Here is a 17429-nt window from a genome sequence, read left to right on the forward strand (position 1 = left end):
TACATTTTATTTTCTTTTTTAATCAAAAAGATGGGCTTTTTGTCTGTGAGCTATGAAAGCAGATCCAGCATAGTTGTATTGGGTCTGGTATGAATGTAAGCCATAATATTAGTTGTAACACAGCCTAAAGGCTCAGTCACACGGGTGTTTTGTCACACAATTTTTTTGTGCGTATAAGTGATGCACTCAAAACATCGTGTGAGCGAAGCTGGCGTCACGGCGGAAAAAGCAGCATTTATCTGCACAAGAGGACTTGGTCACGCGGGCGTTTTGATGCTCAAAAAGAGTGCTGTCCGCTATCTTCTGCCACAGCTGTCTCCTATTGAATTCAATGGAGCCAGCAATACAGCTGGCTCCATTGAATGCAATGGGCTGCCGGCAAGCGCTGTAGTAATTTTTGGGAAGGGTTTCAATTATAAGCCCTTCGCTAAAAACCATCCTAAAAAAAGTGTAAAAAGTTTTTAAAAAACTATACTCACCTTTCTGCAGCTGCTGGGGCTCAGCCGCGTCGAGCCGGCTCTTCTCCTGAACTGCTCTCAGTAGTTTTCAGCAGGCGGGGATTTAAAATCCCTGCCTGCTGAATGGGCTGCCTCTAATTGGCTGAGCACTATGACCAATCAGAGGCAGCACTCACCTATTCATGAATTCATGAATGCGTGGATGCTGCCTCTGATTGGTCACAGTGCCCAGCCAATCAGAGGCAGCACTCACCCATTCATGAATTCATGAATTGGTGAGTGCTGCCTCTGATTGGCTGAGAACAAGGACCAATCAGAGGCAGCTCTCAGCTGTCATTCAATAGCTGAGAGCTGCCTCTGATTGGTTACAGTGCCAATCAAAGGCAACCCATTCAGCAGGCGGGTATTATAAATCCCGGCCTGCTGAATACTACTGAGAGCAGTTCAGGAGAAGAGCAGGCTCGACGCGGCTGAGCCCCTGCAGCTGCAGAGAGGTGAGTATAGATTTTTTTTTTACACTTTTAGGATGGTTTTCAGGGAAGGGCTTAAATTTGAAGCCCTTCCACGAAAATTACTACAGCGCTTGCCGGCAGCGCATTGTTTTCAATGGAGCTGGCTGTATTGCCGGCTCCATTTAATTCAATGGGAGAACATCGCGCTCCTCTGTAACAGCTGTGACAGCTGTGGCAGAGGATCACGATCTTCAGTATATGTTCTCAATGGGGTCGTCGCTGCTGCCGCCCGCCCCATTGAATGCGCGTACACAGAACACCGATTTGCCACAGAACGCAGTTACATGCGTTTGTGCCCATGAAAAAGTCGCACATGAGACCACTCCCATTGCGAAGCATTGGGTCTATATAGATGCAGATCGCAAACGCAGCTGTCATATGCACATACAAACGCCCGTATGACTGAGCCCTCAAAGAGTTGGCATCTATTCATACTAATCTTTATGGCTGAATTGCAAATCAAAGATGTGGAAAAAAATTCTAACACCTTTATTTCTATGTGAAAATATCCATAATCAAGTTATAGGCATTGCAACTTCAGATTCTATATTCCAGTGTTCTTATGACAAAACGTTTTGTGCCGTGTTCTGGAAATTTTAACCTTGATGGAAATTGTATAGATCCAAATCTACATCAAAAATAACTGTCTAGATTTTCCTCTATTTTAGCTATGAGAACAAACACTGATTTGAATGTTGATTTATACAGTATTTTTTTTCAATCCCCATTACCAAAGCTAAGCAATCAGTGCACAGAATGGAAAGTACTATCATGAAGACACAGGCTTCAGTCTATAACCTCAATCGGTCATATCTCCATATATGAATATGTTAGTCAGCATCTTTATGTGCGGTAAAGGAGCTTTTATAGGATGGAAATGACACTTCACTTGAAGAAGCAGTATATCTTTGTAACAGAGTACTGCAAATAAAGTAAAGAGTATACAAATATGGCAAGTCCCAAGTAAGGAAAGGTCTACGAAAACATATTACATAGCTGTTGAGGCAAACAACAACTATTTCCCCCCACCCTACCACCCCATACACATGCACACTTGGTTCTGGCAAAATTGTCAGGTTCAGTCATCTAATGTGTATGGCCACCTTAATTGGGAGCGCTTCTTCATCCATGATTGGTTGAGGAACATCCACAGTAGTAAAATCATATTTGGTGCAAGCTCACTGAGCCGTAAAATATTTCAACAGCTCAGAGTCAATGAAACTCAAGCACATGCACATTGTGTTCTTATTGTGATAGGATGTTCTGCCTTATTAAAAAGTTTGACAATCAACTTAAAGGGGTTGTCCCTCGCCGAAACGGGGTTTTTTTTTTTTTTCAACCCCCCCCGTTCGGCGCGAGACAACCCCGATGCAGGGACTTAAAAAAAAAACAGCACAGCGCTTACCTGAATCCCCGCGCTCCGGTGACTTCTTACTTACCGGTTGAAGATGGCCGCCGGGATCCTCTCCCTCCGTGGACCGCAGCTCTTCTGTGCGGTCCATTGCCGATTCCAGCCTCCTGATTGGCTGGAATCGGCACGTGACGGGGCGGAGCTACACGGAGCTACACGGAGCCCCATTGAGAAGATAAGAAGACCCGGACTGCGCAAGCGCGTCTAATTTGGCCATTAGACGGCGAAAATTAGACGGCAACCATGGAGACGGGGACGCCAGCATTGGAGCAGGTAAGTGAAAAACTTTTTATAACTTCTGTATGGCTCATAATTAATGCACAATGTACATTACAAAGTGCATTAATATGGCCATACAGAAGTGTATAGACCCACTTGCTGCCGCGGGACAACCCCTTTAACAATACCACTATTGAGACTCTGGTTATGTGGAAGTCTGACACTGAGAACACCACCGATTATGAAAAGAGGGGACTACGGTGCTCTGCTGAGCCCAGCACCTTTTGGCTCCCATCAGCTCCTTTCGGCTTTAGTTTGGAGATATAAAACATAAGCCTGAGGCTTCATTCCCACAAGCGTATATCAGCCAATCCTCTTCACGGCCGGCCGATATACACTACCATCTGGGGCGTAAAAGCTCATGAACGGGCGCACAAATCTAATGTTTGTGCACCCGTTCAGATGGCATGGGCCCTGGTGGATATATGCCGAGGCTGCCATGCTGTCGTCCCTTCCCTCCTCCTCACCATCTCACCTCCTCTTCCTTCCCCGTTGTCTTATTGCAATGTGAGCTAAGCACCACCCCATCTCGCCTCCTCCCATTACTAGCTGTGGACAAGGGGCAGGGAGGGAGCTTAGCCCCTTATCCGCTTAGCTCCGCCCTATCCCGCTCCCTCCCACTGCAATCAAATGGAGGGGAGGAGAGAAAAGGGAGGGAGTTTAGCAGTCACACTGCTAAACTACCTCCCACCTCCCTTCTTCGGCTGCTGTCATTGGCTCCCACAGGAGCCCATGCAACGGCCGACATATTCTGGCCCAGAAGATAGTTCCGGGTCTATCTTTTGGGCCCAACGTAAAAACGCCTGATCCTATATTGGTTGGCTGGGTGCTTTTACGTCACGGGAATATGGCCATGTGATCTGATGTATTGGAATCCAATGTATCAGATCACAGCGTAAATCAGCTGACCGTGAAAACGGCGGGCAGATATACGCTCGTGGGAAAGAGTCCATGGACTGTAATACAAACTTGCCTGTCTTCACCAAAACCAAATGGAACTGACCATAGTGCTCATCAAAATGTTCTTTATTCTAGTGATAGAATGGGAACAGGACGAGGTTGATTCTGATTGACTTTAATGCTATGAGCCAAATTCTTGTTTCCATCCCTGCTGTCACAGGTAATTAGGTATCTCATTACAAAGGGAATACAATTATAATGGTTAATATTGGGACTGCAACAACAGAAAAGGATTACCCAGGAGTTTACCTTGGGCCAGGAACTCTCAGCAGTTATTTTTTAGTGCTGCATATAAAAATTTTGCTATAGAAGTCCAACATCCCATTACTGAGCATATGCTCTCCCATTAGGAAGTTCTCAAAAACTGATTCTACAGTGGAATAACTTCAAAATGCAAAATAACATTAGCATGTTAAGACTTTTCACAGACTCGCTATTATAACCTTGTGTATACTAATGTTCTACATGGCATCTGGTAAATGTCTTTCTATAATGTTGTCCATGAGAGAATTTCAAGTAAAAAAAAAACTTCTAAAATGCCGATTTGTGGGTAATGTTTTCTATGGATGGGATTTTCATGTAAACATTTACCATATGTTGTCTATAAAAGAGATATACTCAAGGTTACAATAATTTCAATGAAAAGACTTCCTTTCTTAACACTGGTGTCAAATGAGCACATGGAACTATTGAATGCTGTGCTTTATCATCCTGGAAAGCATAACATGTTGAAGTGGAAGACTATCATAGACATAGAGATGACTGAAAAGTTTATAGTTTAATACATATATAAATTGCATATTCTAAAGCACCTGTGCAATGACTCCATAAATGTAAGATGTTCAAAGAGTAATTTATTCTTTCATACAAACTGAGGTCAATCGCTATATAATACAGGGTGATTCAAAAGTCAGGCAAGGCAGAGTAGCTTCTGAATGAAAAGAGATATAAGTAGGAAACTTTTTAGAACATTTAAAAACTTTTTGGCACTATAGTGGTGATTGTCAGCACTGGCACACTTATAGGGATAGTCTGCTCAAGAGCAGCATCTGAGGTATCAAATATTATCCATACTCACATATGTCCATATAGGATGTGAGCATGGATATTATTTGACACCCCAGGTGCTGCTCTTGAACAGACCATCTTTGGATGTATATGGATTGCCAGTCCTAATCCATTAATAGAGCATGCATGTGTTTTACTCTGACGTATGATTCCCCTCTGATTGGAGGTTCCCAGAGTGCTGCTACCGACTACATTGGGGTGTACGTATAGGGGGTGCAGAGGATGCAGTCGCACCTGGGCCCAGGAGCCCTACCGGCCCATAAAGTCTCTCTTTTCCCCATATTGCAAACCAATATTATCAATGAAGATTTAAAGTTGGGGCCGGAGTTCCAGATTTTGCACTGGGGCCCCAACTGCTTCAAGTTAAGCCTCTAATTGTCAGTCAGCTTGGATTCAGCCCAAAAAAGCCAATGGGGGGTCATGGTATACATTACTTAAGGATAGAATTTCATCATAAATTGATAGGTGCAGTTACTTTTTCAATACAATTCAATAATATTTTTTTCAGTTATAGACGATGTTATATTGAGGATTAACCCTCTCCAATCCAATTTGTATCCTGATTTTACTAAGAGGACTTACTCTTTTTCTGCCATTATACAACAGCGCTAACTGCTGGCTAAAGCCAGTACTGTATGAGGTGACACGTTGGATAGACTCCGACAGCAAAGAGGCTGGAAATATACAGTAAGAGAACCCCGACAGACGTCTTCCAGCATCAGAGTTGTACAGCCTTAAATCATAATGTCTTTAGACGTCAGACAGTGGATTGGAAAGGGTTAATAAAGTTGTTATGTTGAATGCTGTAGTATGGAAAAAACTAATTACCTGCCTTTCCAAGTACCATACGATGCCTTTAATAATCCAAGAAAAAATTGAGATTATCCTGATGGTTGGTAACAAAAGTTCACATAAGAAGACTGAGGCTTTCAATAAATAACACCCGGCGAGTACTTAGCCTGTCAGGAAACAAGATCAGAAGATAAGGGAAATGGATAGTGTCCAGAACAAACCAATAACTGGTCAACTGAGCAGTGTTTCTGTTCCTCAGGCATTGATAGCTGTGCTTTTCTAATGACTTATGAGTATAGCTGTTGATACCTGGGTATCGGAAATATTACTCGGATGACCAGTTCTCAGCTTGCCCTGGATACTACCTGTTTCCCTAAACTTCGGAATCAGTTTTTTGACAGCTCATGCGCTATCTGGCGGTCTTTCAGGGTGTTCTTGATTTAAAGCCTCAATCACCTCATGTGGACTTTTGTTGTCAACCACCAGGATGATCTCATTTCTGTCCTGGATTGCTATTGGTATCTTATGGTACCTGAAAAACAAGTTACTAGAATTTTCCATACCACTAAATTTAACATAACTTTATTAATACTCAACAAGACACCATTCATCAATCAAAAATGGTTGCAGATATTGAAAAAATAACTTCACCTATCAATTTCTGATGATATTCTACCTTTAAATAATATATCCTAAGATGCCCTTTTCACTGAAGTTTCCTTGGCTGAATCCAAGATGGTTGTCACCAAGATAGAAGACAGTCACTACCATAGTGCCAAAAGACCCCCCCCCCCCCCCCCCCCCATCTAAGTGTTCTAAAAAGTTTCCTACTTTATATTTTCATTCAGAAGATATTCTGAGTGGCCCTAACTTTTGAGTTACTCTGTATATTAATAGATGTACAGCAAGCCACTTAGTCTTGTTTCACATCTGATCTGGATGTATTTGCTGCTAGTGTTCAGAATTCTGTAGATAACGAATAGATTCTGACAATTTTAGAGCATCACAAGAACTAAGATGGCTTTCTGCTACTATGCAGAACATATTCCAGCCACCTAGCAAATGACTCAACTTGAAAATTGTTCAGCAGGCACTCTGAAAGACTGCATAACCAATAATTGCATGAGAAACTTTGCAGGCTAATGCATTTAAATGATTATTCCCATCTGAGACTTTCATGGAATATCAACAAGACATGCCGTGAAAGTTTGATAGATGTGGTTTGTTTCTCTGGGACCAGCATCTATCTCTAGTTCTATTTCTAGTATTGTCCCCACTGTCCCCAGGCTGGCTGAATGCATTGGCTGGGGGAAGTCAGGACTTACTGAAACAGTTGAGAAAGCTTTGACACACTATTCCCGTTATTTCCATAACTTTAGTTGAAGACTATGGGAGTTAAACAAGTATCAGAGCACAGCAAGCTATGCTAGTTCCATAACTCAGGAGCTGCAAAAACAGTGTAACTTGCTGGGCTTTGCTCTTTCCATAACGCCAAGTGACTTCTAAGGTAGTAATGAAAACAGCATAGTGAAGCCCACTTGGTTGTTTTCCTAAGCGCTAACCATCCCCAAGTAATGGATTCAGCCAAGTTGGTGAAATGGTGGTTAGATTTAGAGATATGTGTGATCTTTCTCACACCCCTCCTCCCCCGCTCCCTCCTGCTCACTCCCGCAACACACCGCTCACCCCCACCGGCACCCGAATCTTTTCTCACGAGCGGGCAGACACTCGCTAAGGACAATACTCACTCTAGTATTTGCCCTTAGTGAGTATGCTCGCTCATCTCTAATGATTAACCAATTATGCCAAACAGGTAAATATGATCATTATGTTCATATGCAGGTTAAAATAGAATCGTTAATTGAAACAGAAACAGCTATTTAGAAAGCATAAAACTGGTTGAGGAACAGCCAAACTGTGCTATAAAGGTGAAGTTGTGGAAGACAGTTTCATTTCCCAGGTCATGCACCCTTAGCAGTTTGCTACATGCATACTGAGGTGGTGAACGTTTATCCTCCTGAGTCAGTAAGTACATGGCCGCTTTCAGTGATTGTTCACAAGTCATACTTCATGGCAAGACTGAGAACCTGTATCAGCAAAGTATCTCCAAAGTGAAGATTTCAAAGCAGCCTGGGGTTTCATAACGTTCTGTTCAAGCTCTTTTTAAGAAGGGCAAAGCAACATGCAGTGTTGAGAAACGTAGGCGCAGAAGTTGGCCAAGGAAACAGTGCAGCAGATAAAAAAACATCATGATTGCTTCCCTTCAAATTCGGAAGATGTACAGCAATGCCATCAGCTCAGAACTGACAGAAACCAATGGAATGCAGGTATACCCATCTAGCGCTTGGAGATATCTGACCAGAAATGGTCATCATGGAAGAATTGGCCAAAAAGCCATACCTTTGACATAGACACAAGCCCAAGTGATTCAATTATGCATGGAAATATAAGAACTAAAGTACAGAAAAATGAAGCAAGTGATCCGGACTCGAGTCAAAATTTGAAATATTTGGCTGTAACAGAAGGCAGTTTGTTCACCAAAGAGCTGGAGAGCGGTACAATAATGAATGACTGCAGGCAGCAGAGAAGCATGGTGGAGGTTCCTTGCAAGTTTGGGGCTGCATTTCAGCAAATACAGTTGAAGATTTGGTCAGGATTAATGGTGTCCTCAATGCTGTGAAATATAGGCAGATACTTATGCATCATGCAATACCATCAGGTAGGCATCTGATTGGCTCCATTTTTTTCTAAAGCAGTACAATGACCTTAAACATAGAGGCAATGTCATTACGAATGATCTTCAGCTTAAGGAAGAACAAGAAGTCCTGGAAGCAGAGGCATAACGTAAAGCTTCTGAGCATCAATGCAAAATCTGTAACAGGACACCCAACTTTAATGCTTTATTCATACTACATATGGAGTAAATAAGCCTTATGGGCCTCCTAAGGGTATCCCCTGCATCCCCTATAGTTATGTCCCTGCCTGAAATTGATGATATGGCCCCCACTGAACTCTGATCTCAACATCATCCAGTCTGTCTGATTTGAGCAAGCCAACATCCACAAAAGATCTCCAAATGAGTTCTCCAAGATGTTTGGAACAACCTTCCTACTGATTTCCTTCAAAAGCTGTGTGCAAGTGTACCTAGAAGAATTGATGCTGTCTTGAAGGTAAAGGGTAATCAAACTAAATATTGATTTGATTCATTTTTTCCACATCTGCCTAAAGCTTTAGCCCAGTATTATATGAAATTTGTTTTTCAGAAATTTCTTCAACAAGTGTTCAGCATTCGAACATTTGATTTGATACAACTTGGGATGAATGGCACATAATGAACAACTAAAAAAATTTACTATGCTCTCCTCATACAGCAACACAAAATCATTTATTATAGTTGGCCTTCTTTTGGTGACACTTAGCCCTGGATATCTTGAGTCAAGAGTTACAAAAAAGGACACAGATGTGCACCTAACTGGGTGTCCACTAGAGATGAGCGAGCACGTTCGGATAGGTCAGTTACTCGAGAAAGCATCGCTCTTCTCGAGTAACTGCAATCTTGACCGAGCAGGCTCGGGGGAGCGGCGGGGGATAGCGGGGGGTAGCAGGGAAGAGAGTTAGAGAGATCTCTGTGCCCACCGCTACCCGCCGCCGCCCGATCCTGCTCAGACAAGAATGCAGTTACTCAAGAAGAGCGATGCTCACTCGAGTAACTGACTTATCCGAGCGTGCTCGCTCATCTCTAGTGTCCACCAATGCTCAGTAATTTACTTGATTCTTCTGAAAGGCATCTGATATCTCTGTATTTTAGGATTTCCTTCAAAAAGCTGATAAGATTGACAATAATTTACATTCCCACGAGAATCTTTTTTTTTCCCAGAAAATTGTGATTACAGTTAGTCCCCGACTTGCGAACAGGTTCCGTTCCAGGAACCTGTTCGCAAGTCGATTTGTTCGCAAGTCCGAACAAATGCTTGTATGGAGTGGATCGCGGGTGGATCCCGCTCCATACAACGTCGGTTGCAAGCTGTTTCTTACAGCACACACCCGGCGGCAGCAGTTCCGACGAGCCGCGACGCTTGTCGGAACTGTTAACACTTTAAATACCGCTCTGACAGCGGTATTTAAAGTGTTAACAGTTCCGACGAGCGGCGCAGCTCGTCGGAACTGCTGCCGCCGGGTGCCCGCTGTAAGAAACAGCCTGCACCCGACGTTCAGGGGGCCCGTACAGCGTCCCATGATGAGATCGCGGGACGCTGTGTGGTTCCTAGGCAGCCGGGGACCTCCTGAAAGGCCCCAGGGCTGCCTATGCAGAGTGCCCATCAAGCGCACGGCTTGATAGGCGCTCTGCATAGACAGCCCTAGGGCCTTTTAGAAGGCCCCCGGCTGCCTAGCAACCGCGATCTGACCGGACAGGCTTCTATCAGGCTTGAGAGAAGCCTGCCCGGTCCCTGCACAGTATGATGTAATGCCATAGCATCACATCATACTGTGCAGGACAGATAGTTCGTAGCTTGCAAAATTCGTAAGTCGAATGTTCGCAAGTAGGGGACTATCTGTATTATATATCATTAATATGATATTGCCCTTTAAAATTTTTCTAAAAAAAGACATATCCGTTAGTGTTATTGATTATAATTTTGATTATATGCAATACATTCATTAATATCATGTCTGGAAGTTTGTACACTTAGTAACCACAGTCTGACTCTTTCTTCTGCCTTACCGTTTATTATGTAGACTAATAGTAATAGCAGTCAATGGAAAAGCGATTATGTTATTGTGCGTTTGACGGATAATTATGGAAACCATTAGTTCTGCCTAATGAAGTGTACTTATCCCTGCGTACATTTGCGTAGGTTCCATAGTTGATGTTGCACATTTACTATATAGTCGTAGGAGTTATTGTCAAATGGTCCAAATGTATTAATTAAGTCACTTAAACCGCTTTATTACATGAATTCTTATTTGACCACCTTAACCACTTCAATAAATCAAGTTGACAAGTCTGTACACTGGTTTATAATATCTGTATTTATTTCAATTGATCCTGACTTCTTTTGAAAGCATAATTCGTGTTTTCCTATTCCAAAGCTATACATAAAGAAGTGAAAACTAAGTTGTCCAAATCAAAACTTCTTGATTTTGCTTACTTTAATTTGACTATAAACTGCAGCAAAGAAATTGGGGGCCCAAATCAATCACTACTAGTAAAATAAATCTATGGCTGCATTCACAAGAGCGTATATCGACTCGGTTTTCACGCCCGAGCCTATATACGTCGTCGTCATCTGCAGCAGGGGGAGGATGGAAGAGCCAGGAGCAGGAACTGAGCTCCCACCCCCTCTCTGCCTCCTCTCCGCCCCTCTGCACTATTTGCAATGGGAATGGGGAGATGCGGGATGGGGGTGGGGCTAATTCATGGAATTTAGCCCCGTCCCCATCCCACCTCAATTCATTGCAATAGTGCAGAGGGGTGGAGAGGAGGCAGATAGGGGTCGGGAGCTCAGTTCCTGCTCCTGGCTCTTCCATCCCCCCCCCCTCTGCAGATGAGGATGACGTATATAGGCTCGGCGTGAAAACCGAGCCGATATACGTTCTTGTGAATGCAGCCCACAGGTTACTACTTATAGGGTATGTGGCAGATTTACTGACCCTTCCATTTAACTGCATATGGGCTAAACAAATGACTATGCCTGCTACAGAAACAACCCCATTCAGTATGGAACTATTGTCAGTTGAAAGAACTTCTACCGCCTGTTAATTTTACCAAATATTTAAAGTATTATCCTTAGATAGATAATAGAAAAACACTGCATAATAATTAATAGAAAACCAATGCCATGACCCATGAATACAATTAGTATGTCAATGACTAACTAGAAAAACCCTGCAACTCTGTAATAATAGGAATATATAGCCTTTAAAATGAAACGCAGGTAAATATTTATAATTGGTAAAAGGGACCCATTCTGATCATAAAAAACAACCCTCCAGTCTCGGGTCAGAACCAGCATGGGGGAGTAATATTACCTGCAGCTTTCCCTTTGTGCTGTTTTTCTCCCGGTTCCATAGGTTCCTCTCTTTGAGACCTACTCCTGTTTTTATTCGATTCACAATGTGTATTGGTAGTCTAAGGCATTTCACGGTGCTCTGATAGGCCAACTCTATTCACTTCGGAGTAATGCATAGTGTCTTAGTTTACCAATGTACTGCCAATGTACAGTGTGCACTGAGTAGCCAATGTTGTGGTTCAGCCATCTTTAAAGACCGAAGAAGTAATGGGCTTGGTGGATCTGGGCTACTATGGAAAAAAAGAAAAGCAGCAGGTAATATTACTCACCCTCCTTCCGAATAATTTTTCCAGGGACCGGAGGGCCACTTGAATGCCCATTAATTCAAGCTTTCTAGTCTCATTAATGCAGGTTTTCAAAGTATTCTGCGGGCAGCTACACCACACAGATGTTCTGATCTATGCACCACCTGCACATAATACCGTTATCAGTTTAGGCTATTTGCTCCATCAAAGCTGCTTCCTCCTGCATTAGGACAGAAAGAAGGGTGGGGGGGATTATCAGACAAGGATCATAAAGTTTGCAGAGCGCTCACAGAGAGTGGGCAGAGCAGGAATCTGTGATGTACAGTACTAGCCAATAGCTGCAGAGCAGGAAATGATGTAAGAGCCATCACATGCCTGGAGACTGCTAATTGGTCTCCAGACAGCTCTGTGATCTGAGCTGTCATTAGCCTCTAAGATCACAAAGCTGCTACACAGTAGGGTTCTTTAGTGGGATTCTCTACATAGAGATTTTAAAATGTCCCTGCAGAGATAGATTAGGACTACCTAGATATTTATAGTCAATGTAGTTCTCAATGTTGGTTTTCAAAAAAGGTTAAAAAAAACAGTGTTTCCATTCTATTTATCTCTCCGAACTAGTTGCACAACTTTGAGCCCTCTTTTAGCTCTGATTAACTCTTTTTAGACAACTGAATCCCATATTTAAAACAAGATCTTACAAGGAATTAATGGAGGCACAATATTATATTTGGATTACATGTATTTGGTCTCCCTTTTTATATATTGTAAATTTTTGGATTTGCCTTTGCTGCTGCTTCGTACTGAGAGTTTTAGCTTAGCTTACTGTTAGCTAGTATCTTCTCTTTCCATTTTTTTAGTAACTACAGCCTAGGTCCGTGATAGTGAACCTATGACACGCGTGTCAGCACTGACACGTGTAACCATGTTTGCTGACGATCGGCCGCATACAGAGAAGTATAGGGCCGCATGCCGAGAACCGAAAAGGATGTTTCATCCTCGGCTCCTGCATGGCCAAGTGTAGTAGCCAAGGATAAAACATTGCTGTAGATGCTCTGTGCTAGAGGTCTGTAGGCCAAAACAACAGAACTCCGGCAGAGAGCGTCTAGTGCTGTTACTTCTGGTTAGGCCGCTGACGTCACTTCTGGTCGGCAGAGCAAGGAGCTGACAGGCCGGGCTGAAAAAGTTGCCCATCACTGGCCTAGGTGCATTACTATATATTTAGCAAGGTAAGCATCAACTGTTTTATGTCTATTCATACAAACCCCACCCCTGAAGAGCAAGGTGTGTTCTGTAGACGTAATAACATGCAATGACATGCAATGATAGCAACTGCCCTTTAAATACAACAGAATATGCTCAATTTTGTTTTTGACCTTGAAGCAAAATACATAATGTATCCAACTTAATTTCGTGGATGCTCAGATTATTTTTCCAGACTGTGCAAAAAGGAAAATTTGTCATATTATTTGATCACCATGTAAATAGATTTGTTTTATTGTATTTCTAGAACAAAAGTTTGAAAAACAAGCTGTTGTCAGGAAATAAGCTCTGCGGTCTTCGTGCTGAAGAGGTGAGTGCCCTAATTTTATCTTAATGACTGAAGTTGTATTGAATTCTTCAGGCATTTCACTTACATTCAGAGAAAAATTATGTGTAATCTACTAGATTTTATATCAAGTATGTATTCTTTGCTATGGTTCAATAGTACTTGGAAGATAAGAGTATTTTCCATAATACATTTAGAAAAAAATCACTTGATCTTTTCGCATTTAACTAATAGTGTATGATAAAGCTTGTAAAGTATGATAAAAATATCTGAAATATCTAATGATGCTGTTGATGTAGAGATATGTTTATTGATGCAATGTGGTAGTTGAATGAAAGAAAATTTTGATAATTTGTTGAGAAAGTTACGAGATACCAGTACCTATATTGGAAGCCATTTTGCATCCTTGCTGTTGGAAGATTTATTTGGTATATTAACCTTCATTTTAATTGTTTTGGGCCATGTGTCCCTGCCACATGGCCACTAATGAAGATAGGTCTGGAGCTATACAAATACACCAAAATAACTAAATTCCAGTGTCAGCTAACCATAAGTTAAAAAAAATCCCATTCCCGCCTATCAGATACTCATATGAAACTAACAATAAAGCCTATTGAGCAAAAAGATTGACTGGACTCTACCATTGTGAAAGGATAATCCTCCCAGGGCAAGAGGCAGGAACAATCTTTCATGTGTTGCCTCATGGTTTTCATAGTTTTTTAATGTTTTATAGTTTTTGAGTTTTTTTTTCCTTATCCGTAATAAGGTTTAATTTCCCTCCTTCTTTTTTGTTTATAATGGTTTAGTTTGTCACCCATTTTTTGACACTTCGGCATGGATTTTGCATTAAGTCTATAATTCTCTTTAATGGAAATGTAAGTTCATAGAAATTTAAAATCCGCGTATAGAAAAAATAGTGACATGGTACTTCTTAATGCAGATTCCTGTGAAATTCGCATCTGAAAATGTGCTTGCAGATTTTTCCATTTGCAATGGGGCTAATTTGTGCACCAATTTACAGTATCTTCAAATGAAAATCCACATGAGAAATCCGCAGCAACCATACATATTTCTGACACGGATTTTCATTTAAATTTGGAGCAAATTTTAGAAGTGAGACACAGCCATTACTTGTCCCTTTCATATGTAAATGATGAGCAAGTTACAGTTAATAGACATACAAACACCGGATCCATTAAATTAGCAATCCCCAATAGGTCTTTTGCCCAGTCCCTAATTACTATAACCATCAAATACATAGCATGGGCTTGGAAAGGTTCCTAAGGATGATATTATTTCTCTTCCATTCCTACCATATCGGGTAATAACTAGAGATGAGCGAGCATGCTCTTCCGAGCTTGACACTTGTTCGAGCATTAGCATACTCAAAAGTACTCATTACTTGAGTGAGCGCCACGCGGTGTTTGGGTGCTCGAGAAAATTTCACCCTCTCCTCCCCACATGTTTATTTTTTGCTAAAGTGTATGCAAAAAATAGACAGTGTAAAATGAATAATTGAAGACAATGGTCTGCCGGCATCCCTGATTTGTTTTTCATGGAAGGGCTTTACATATAAGCCCTTCCCTAAAAAACAATAATTTTAGTGTAAAAAAAAAATATGATGTTTACTTCATCCCCGCTAGTAAAAAGAATTCCCTGCTGCTGCACCTGCCACATCTGTGACAGATACAGCAGAGGAATTCTTCAATTCCCTACCGCAGCTGTCACACATGACAGCTGCGGTAGAGGATCCTGCTGCTGACTCCCTGTCATTGGATTTCAGGGAAGGGCTTTAAATATAAGCCCTTCCCTGAAAAACCAGTAAAAGTAGTGTGAAAAAATAAAAAAAATACATACCTCCCTTCAGCTGCTGGGGCTCAGCCACGTCTTCTCCGCTCTGTCCCCGTCTCTTTAGTGCTGATCTATCAGCAGGCGGGGATTTAAAATCCCCACCTGCTAAAAGAGCTGATTGTGAGGCGTTCAGCCAATCACAGGCAGCTCTCGCCTGTCATTCATTGAAAATCCCTGCCTCCTGGAAGTGATGGCTGTGAATTGGCTGACGCTTAGACAATCACAGTCACTGCTCGATGAATAGCTGTGATTGGTTGATTAAGCGCTGGCTGTGATTGGCTAAGCGCCAGTCAATCACAGCCAGTGCTTCCAGGAGGCTGGGAATTTTCAATCCCCAGCCAGAAGAGAAACAGTGCCGGGGACTGAGTGGAAGGTGCAGCAGCATCAGACATCGCTTCTAAGGTGATGTTTGTGTTTTTTTTATTTTTTCCTGCAGCTAGGGCTTAGTTTAGGCTTTGACAGTAGGATTTCCTACTGTGAAAGTTGCATCGCACCGTACGAAAATCGCGTTTTAGTGTAATGCAACAGAGAGAAAGGCTCCATAGGGAAACATGGGCTACAAAACCTCATGAGTCGCGGGCATATCGCCGGACCCGCAAGGCTTTTGTGTTGGGTTGTTGCATGCTGCAAAACATTGCATGTGTGAATTAACCCATAGGAAAGCATGGGCTTCACATATATGCAATTTGTAGCCTTGTCGCAACGTGACTTTGTCGCCCATGTGAACAAGGCTTAAAATTGGTATATACAGAATAACAATATAAGTAGAATAGTTTTAGAGCTGCTAGCATTGCCTTATTGACTTATGAACTTTGTAGTAACATTAGAGAAATATATATATATATATATATATATATATATATATATATATATATATCTTTATCTATCTATACATCTATGTATAAATTAATGCTCAAAATAATTGACTTGCCTTATTTCCTTATTATTGGGTTTTCGATTAGAAGTCACTCATTCGAGGTTATTGTATATGACTGTTTATTGGTTGGTCACTTACAAGCTTGACCTTTTGATTCACTGGATAGCAAAAAGTATGAAATCTAAATTTATATTTATAGCCCATCTACTTTATTGATGCTGTTTTTTTCTTTCTTTCTTTTTTTCAAGTCTAAACGTATACAAGCCCAACTGAAAGAGCTTCGGTATGGAAAGAAAGACTTAGTTTCCAAGGTATGCTCATATCTGATTGCATTTCCTGTCACGGCAAGGTTACTCTAAAGACTTTTCTTATTTATTATGTAATTTTGTGGATTCTATTGAATGGCATGCTTTCCTCGGGCCAGTAGTTGTATAGTGTGAGGATGTACATTTTAAAAGCTTGTAACAGTATTATATAAGTACTTTTGTGCAGATATTTGTGTACAGTATTGCAGTACTATTTAACACTGAATGGATACATTATTTGGGCAGCAATGTGGTGGTATTGGGAACAGTATGACACGGCTACTTGGACTCTGCATCGTAATATTATTTGAGCATGATATTTGCAATAATGGTGAAAAGTTGGGAGCTTTGTTTGTTCTGTTCACTTTGAGTTAAAACCAAGGTGACAATGATTTAAAGGATGAGGAATAGCTTTCTGGTCTCAAGAATGGGACTCGTGTATCTGGCTCTGCCCATTGACATCAGAATGAATTGAGCATTGGCCAAGCATGTGTGGTCAATGCTTCGTTTAGTTCAATGGGGCTGATGGAAATATCCAAGTTATTGCTTGTGCAACCACTGTTCCACCCAGTCTACTCCTCACTGAGGGAGGTGGAGTAACCTCACAGTTAGGACTGGGGTCATGGGACACAAGTTTTTTAGGTTGGCAGGTTAGAGGTGACACCTCTACTAATCAGCTGGTCATCCCCTATCCTGTGAATAACTTGTAATGTTGGAAATATCCCTTTAAGATAGAGGACCACAACTAAGGTAACAAATCAAAATACAAGTATATAAGAACACATTTATCCCTGTATATAACCTTATGCCATCTTTTTTTGTATAATAACACTTAGGCCGGAACTACTTAATGATATTTAGCTGGTGAAATGGCATTGGAAGACTAAGGCTATGTTCATGAAGCCTCCATCAGCTTTTCCATTACATTTTCCGATACGTATAGCACAGTTTGCAGCACTATTTTTGCTATCAAAATGACTGAAATTGCAGTGGATAAGCAGGGCAATGTATTCAGCCATATGGAAAATGTTTTTCAGGAATGGTTGAAGGAACT

At 41.6% G+C, this 17429-nt stretch overlaps 1 protein-coding gene across 1 annotated transcript in view; it reads left to right on the forward strand.

Annotated features, from left to right (window-relative positions):
* LUZP2 (leucine zipper protein 2) overlaps nt 1–17429 on the forward strand; it is a 700384-nt gene that overhangs the window by 484800 nt on the left and 198155 nt on the right. Inside the window, exons 6-7 of the mRNA XM_066584197.1 lie at nt 13304–13366; nt 16319–16381. Coding sequence (XP_066440294.1) covers nt 13304–13366; nt 16319–16381 — 126 coding nt within the window. The remainder of the gene's footprint in view (nt 1–13303; nt 13367–16318; nt 16382–17429) is intronic.

Source organism: Eleutherodactylus coqui, chromosome 11 (genome assembly GCF_035609145.1).
Source record: "Eleutherodactylus coqui strain aEleCoq1 chromosome 11, aEleCoq1.hap1, whole genome shotgun sequence".
In the NCBI taxonomy this organism is placed as follows: domain Eukaryota; kingdom Metazoa; phylum Chordata; class Amphibia; order Anura; family Eleutherodactylidae; genus Eleutherodactylus; species Eleutherodactylus coqui.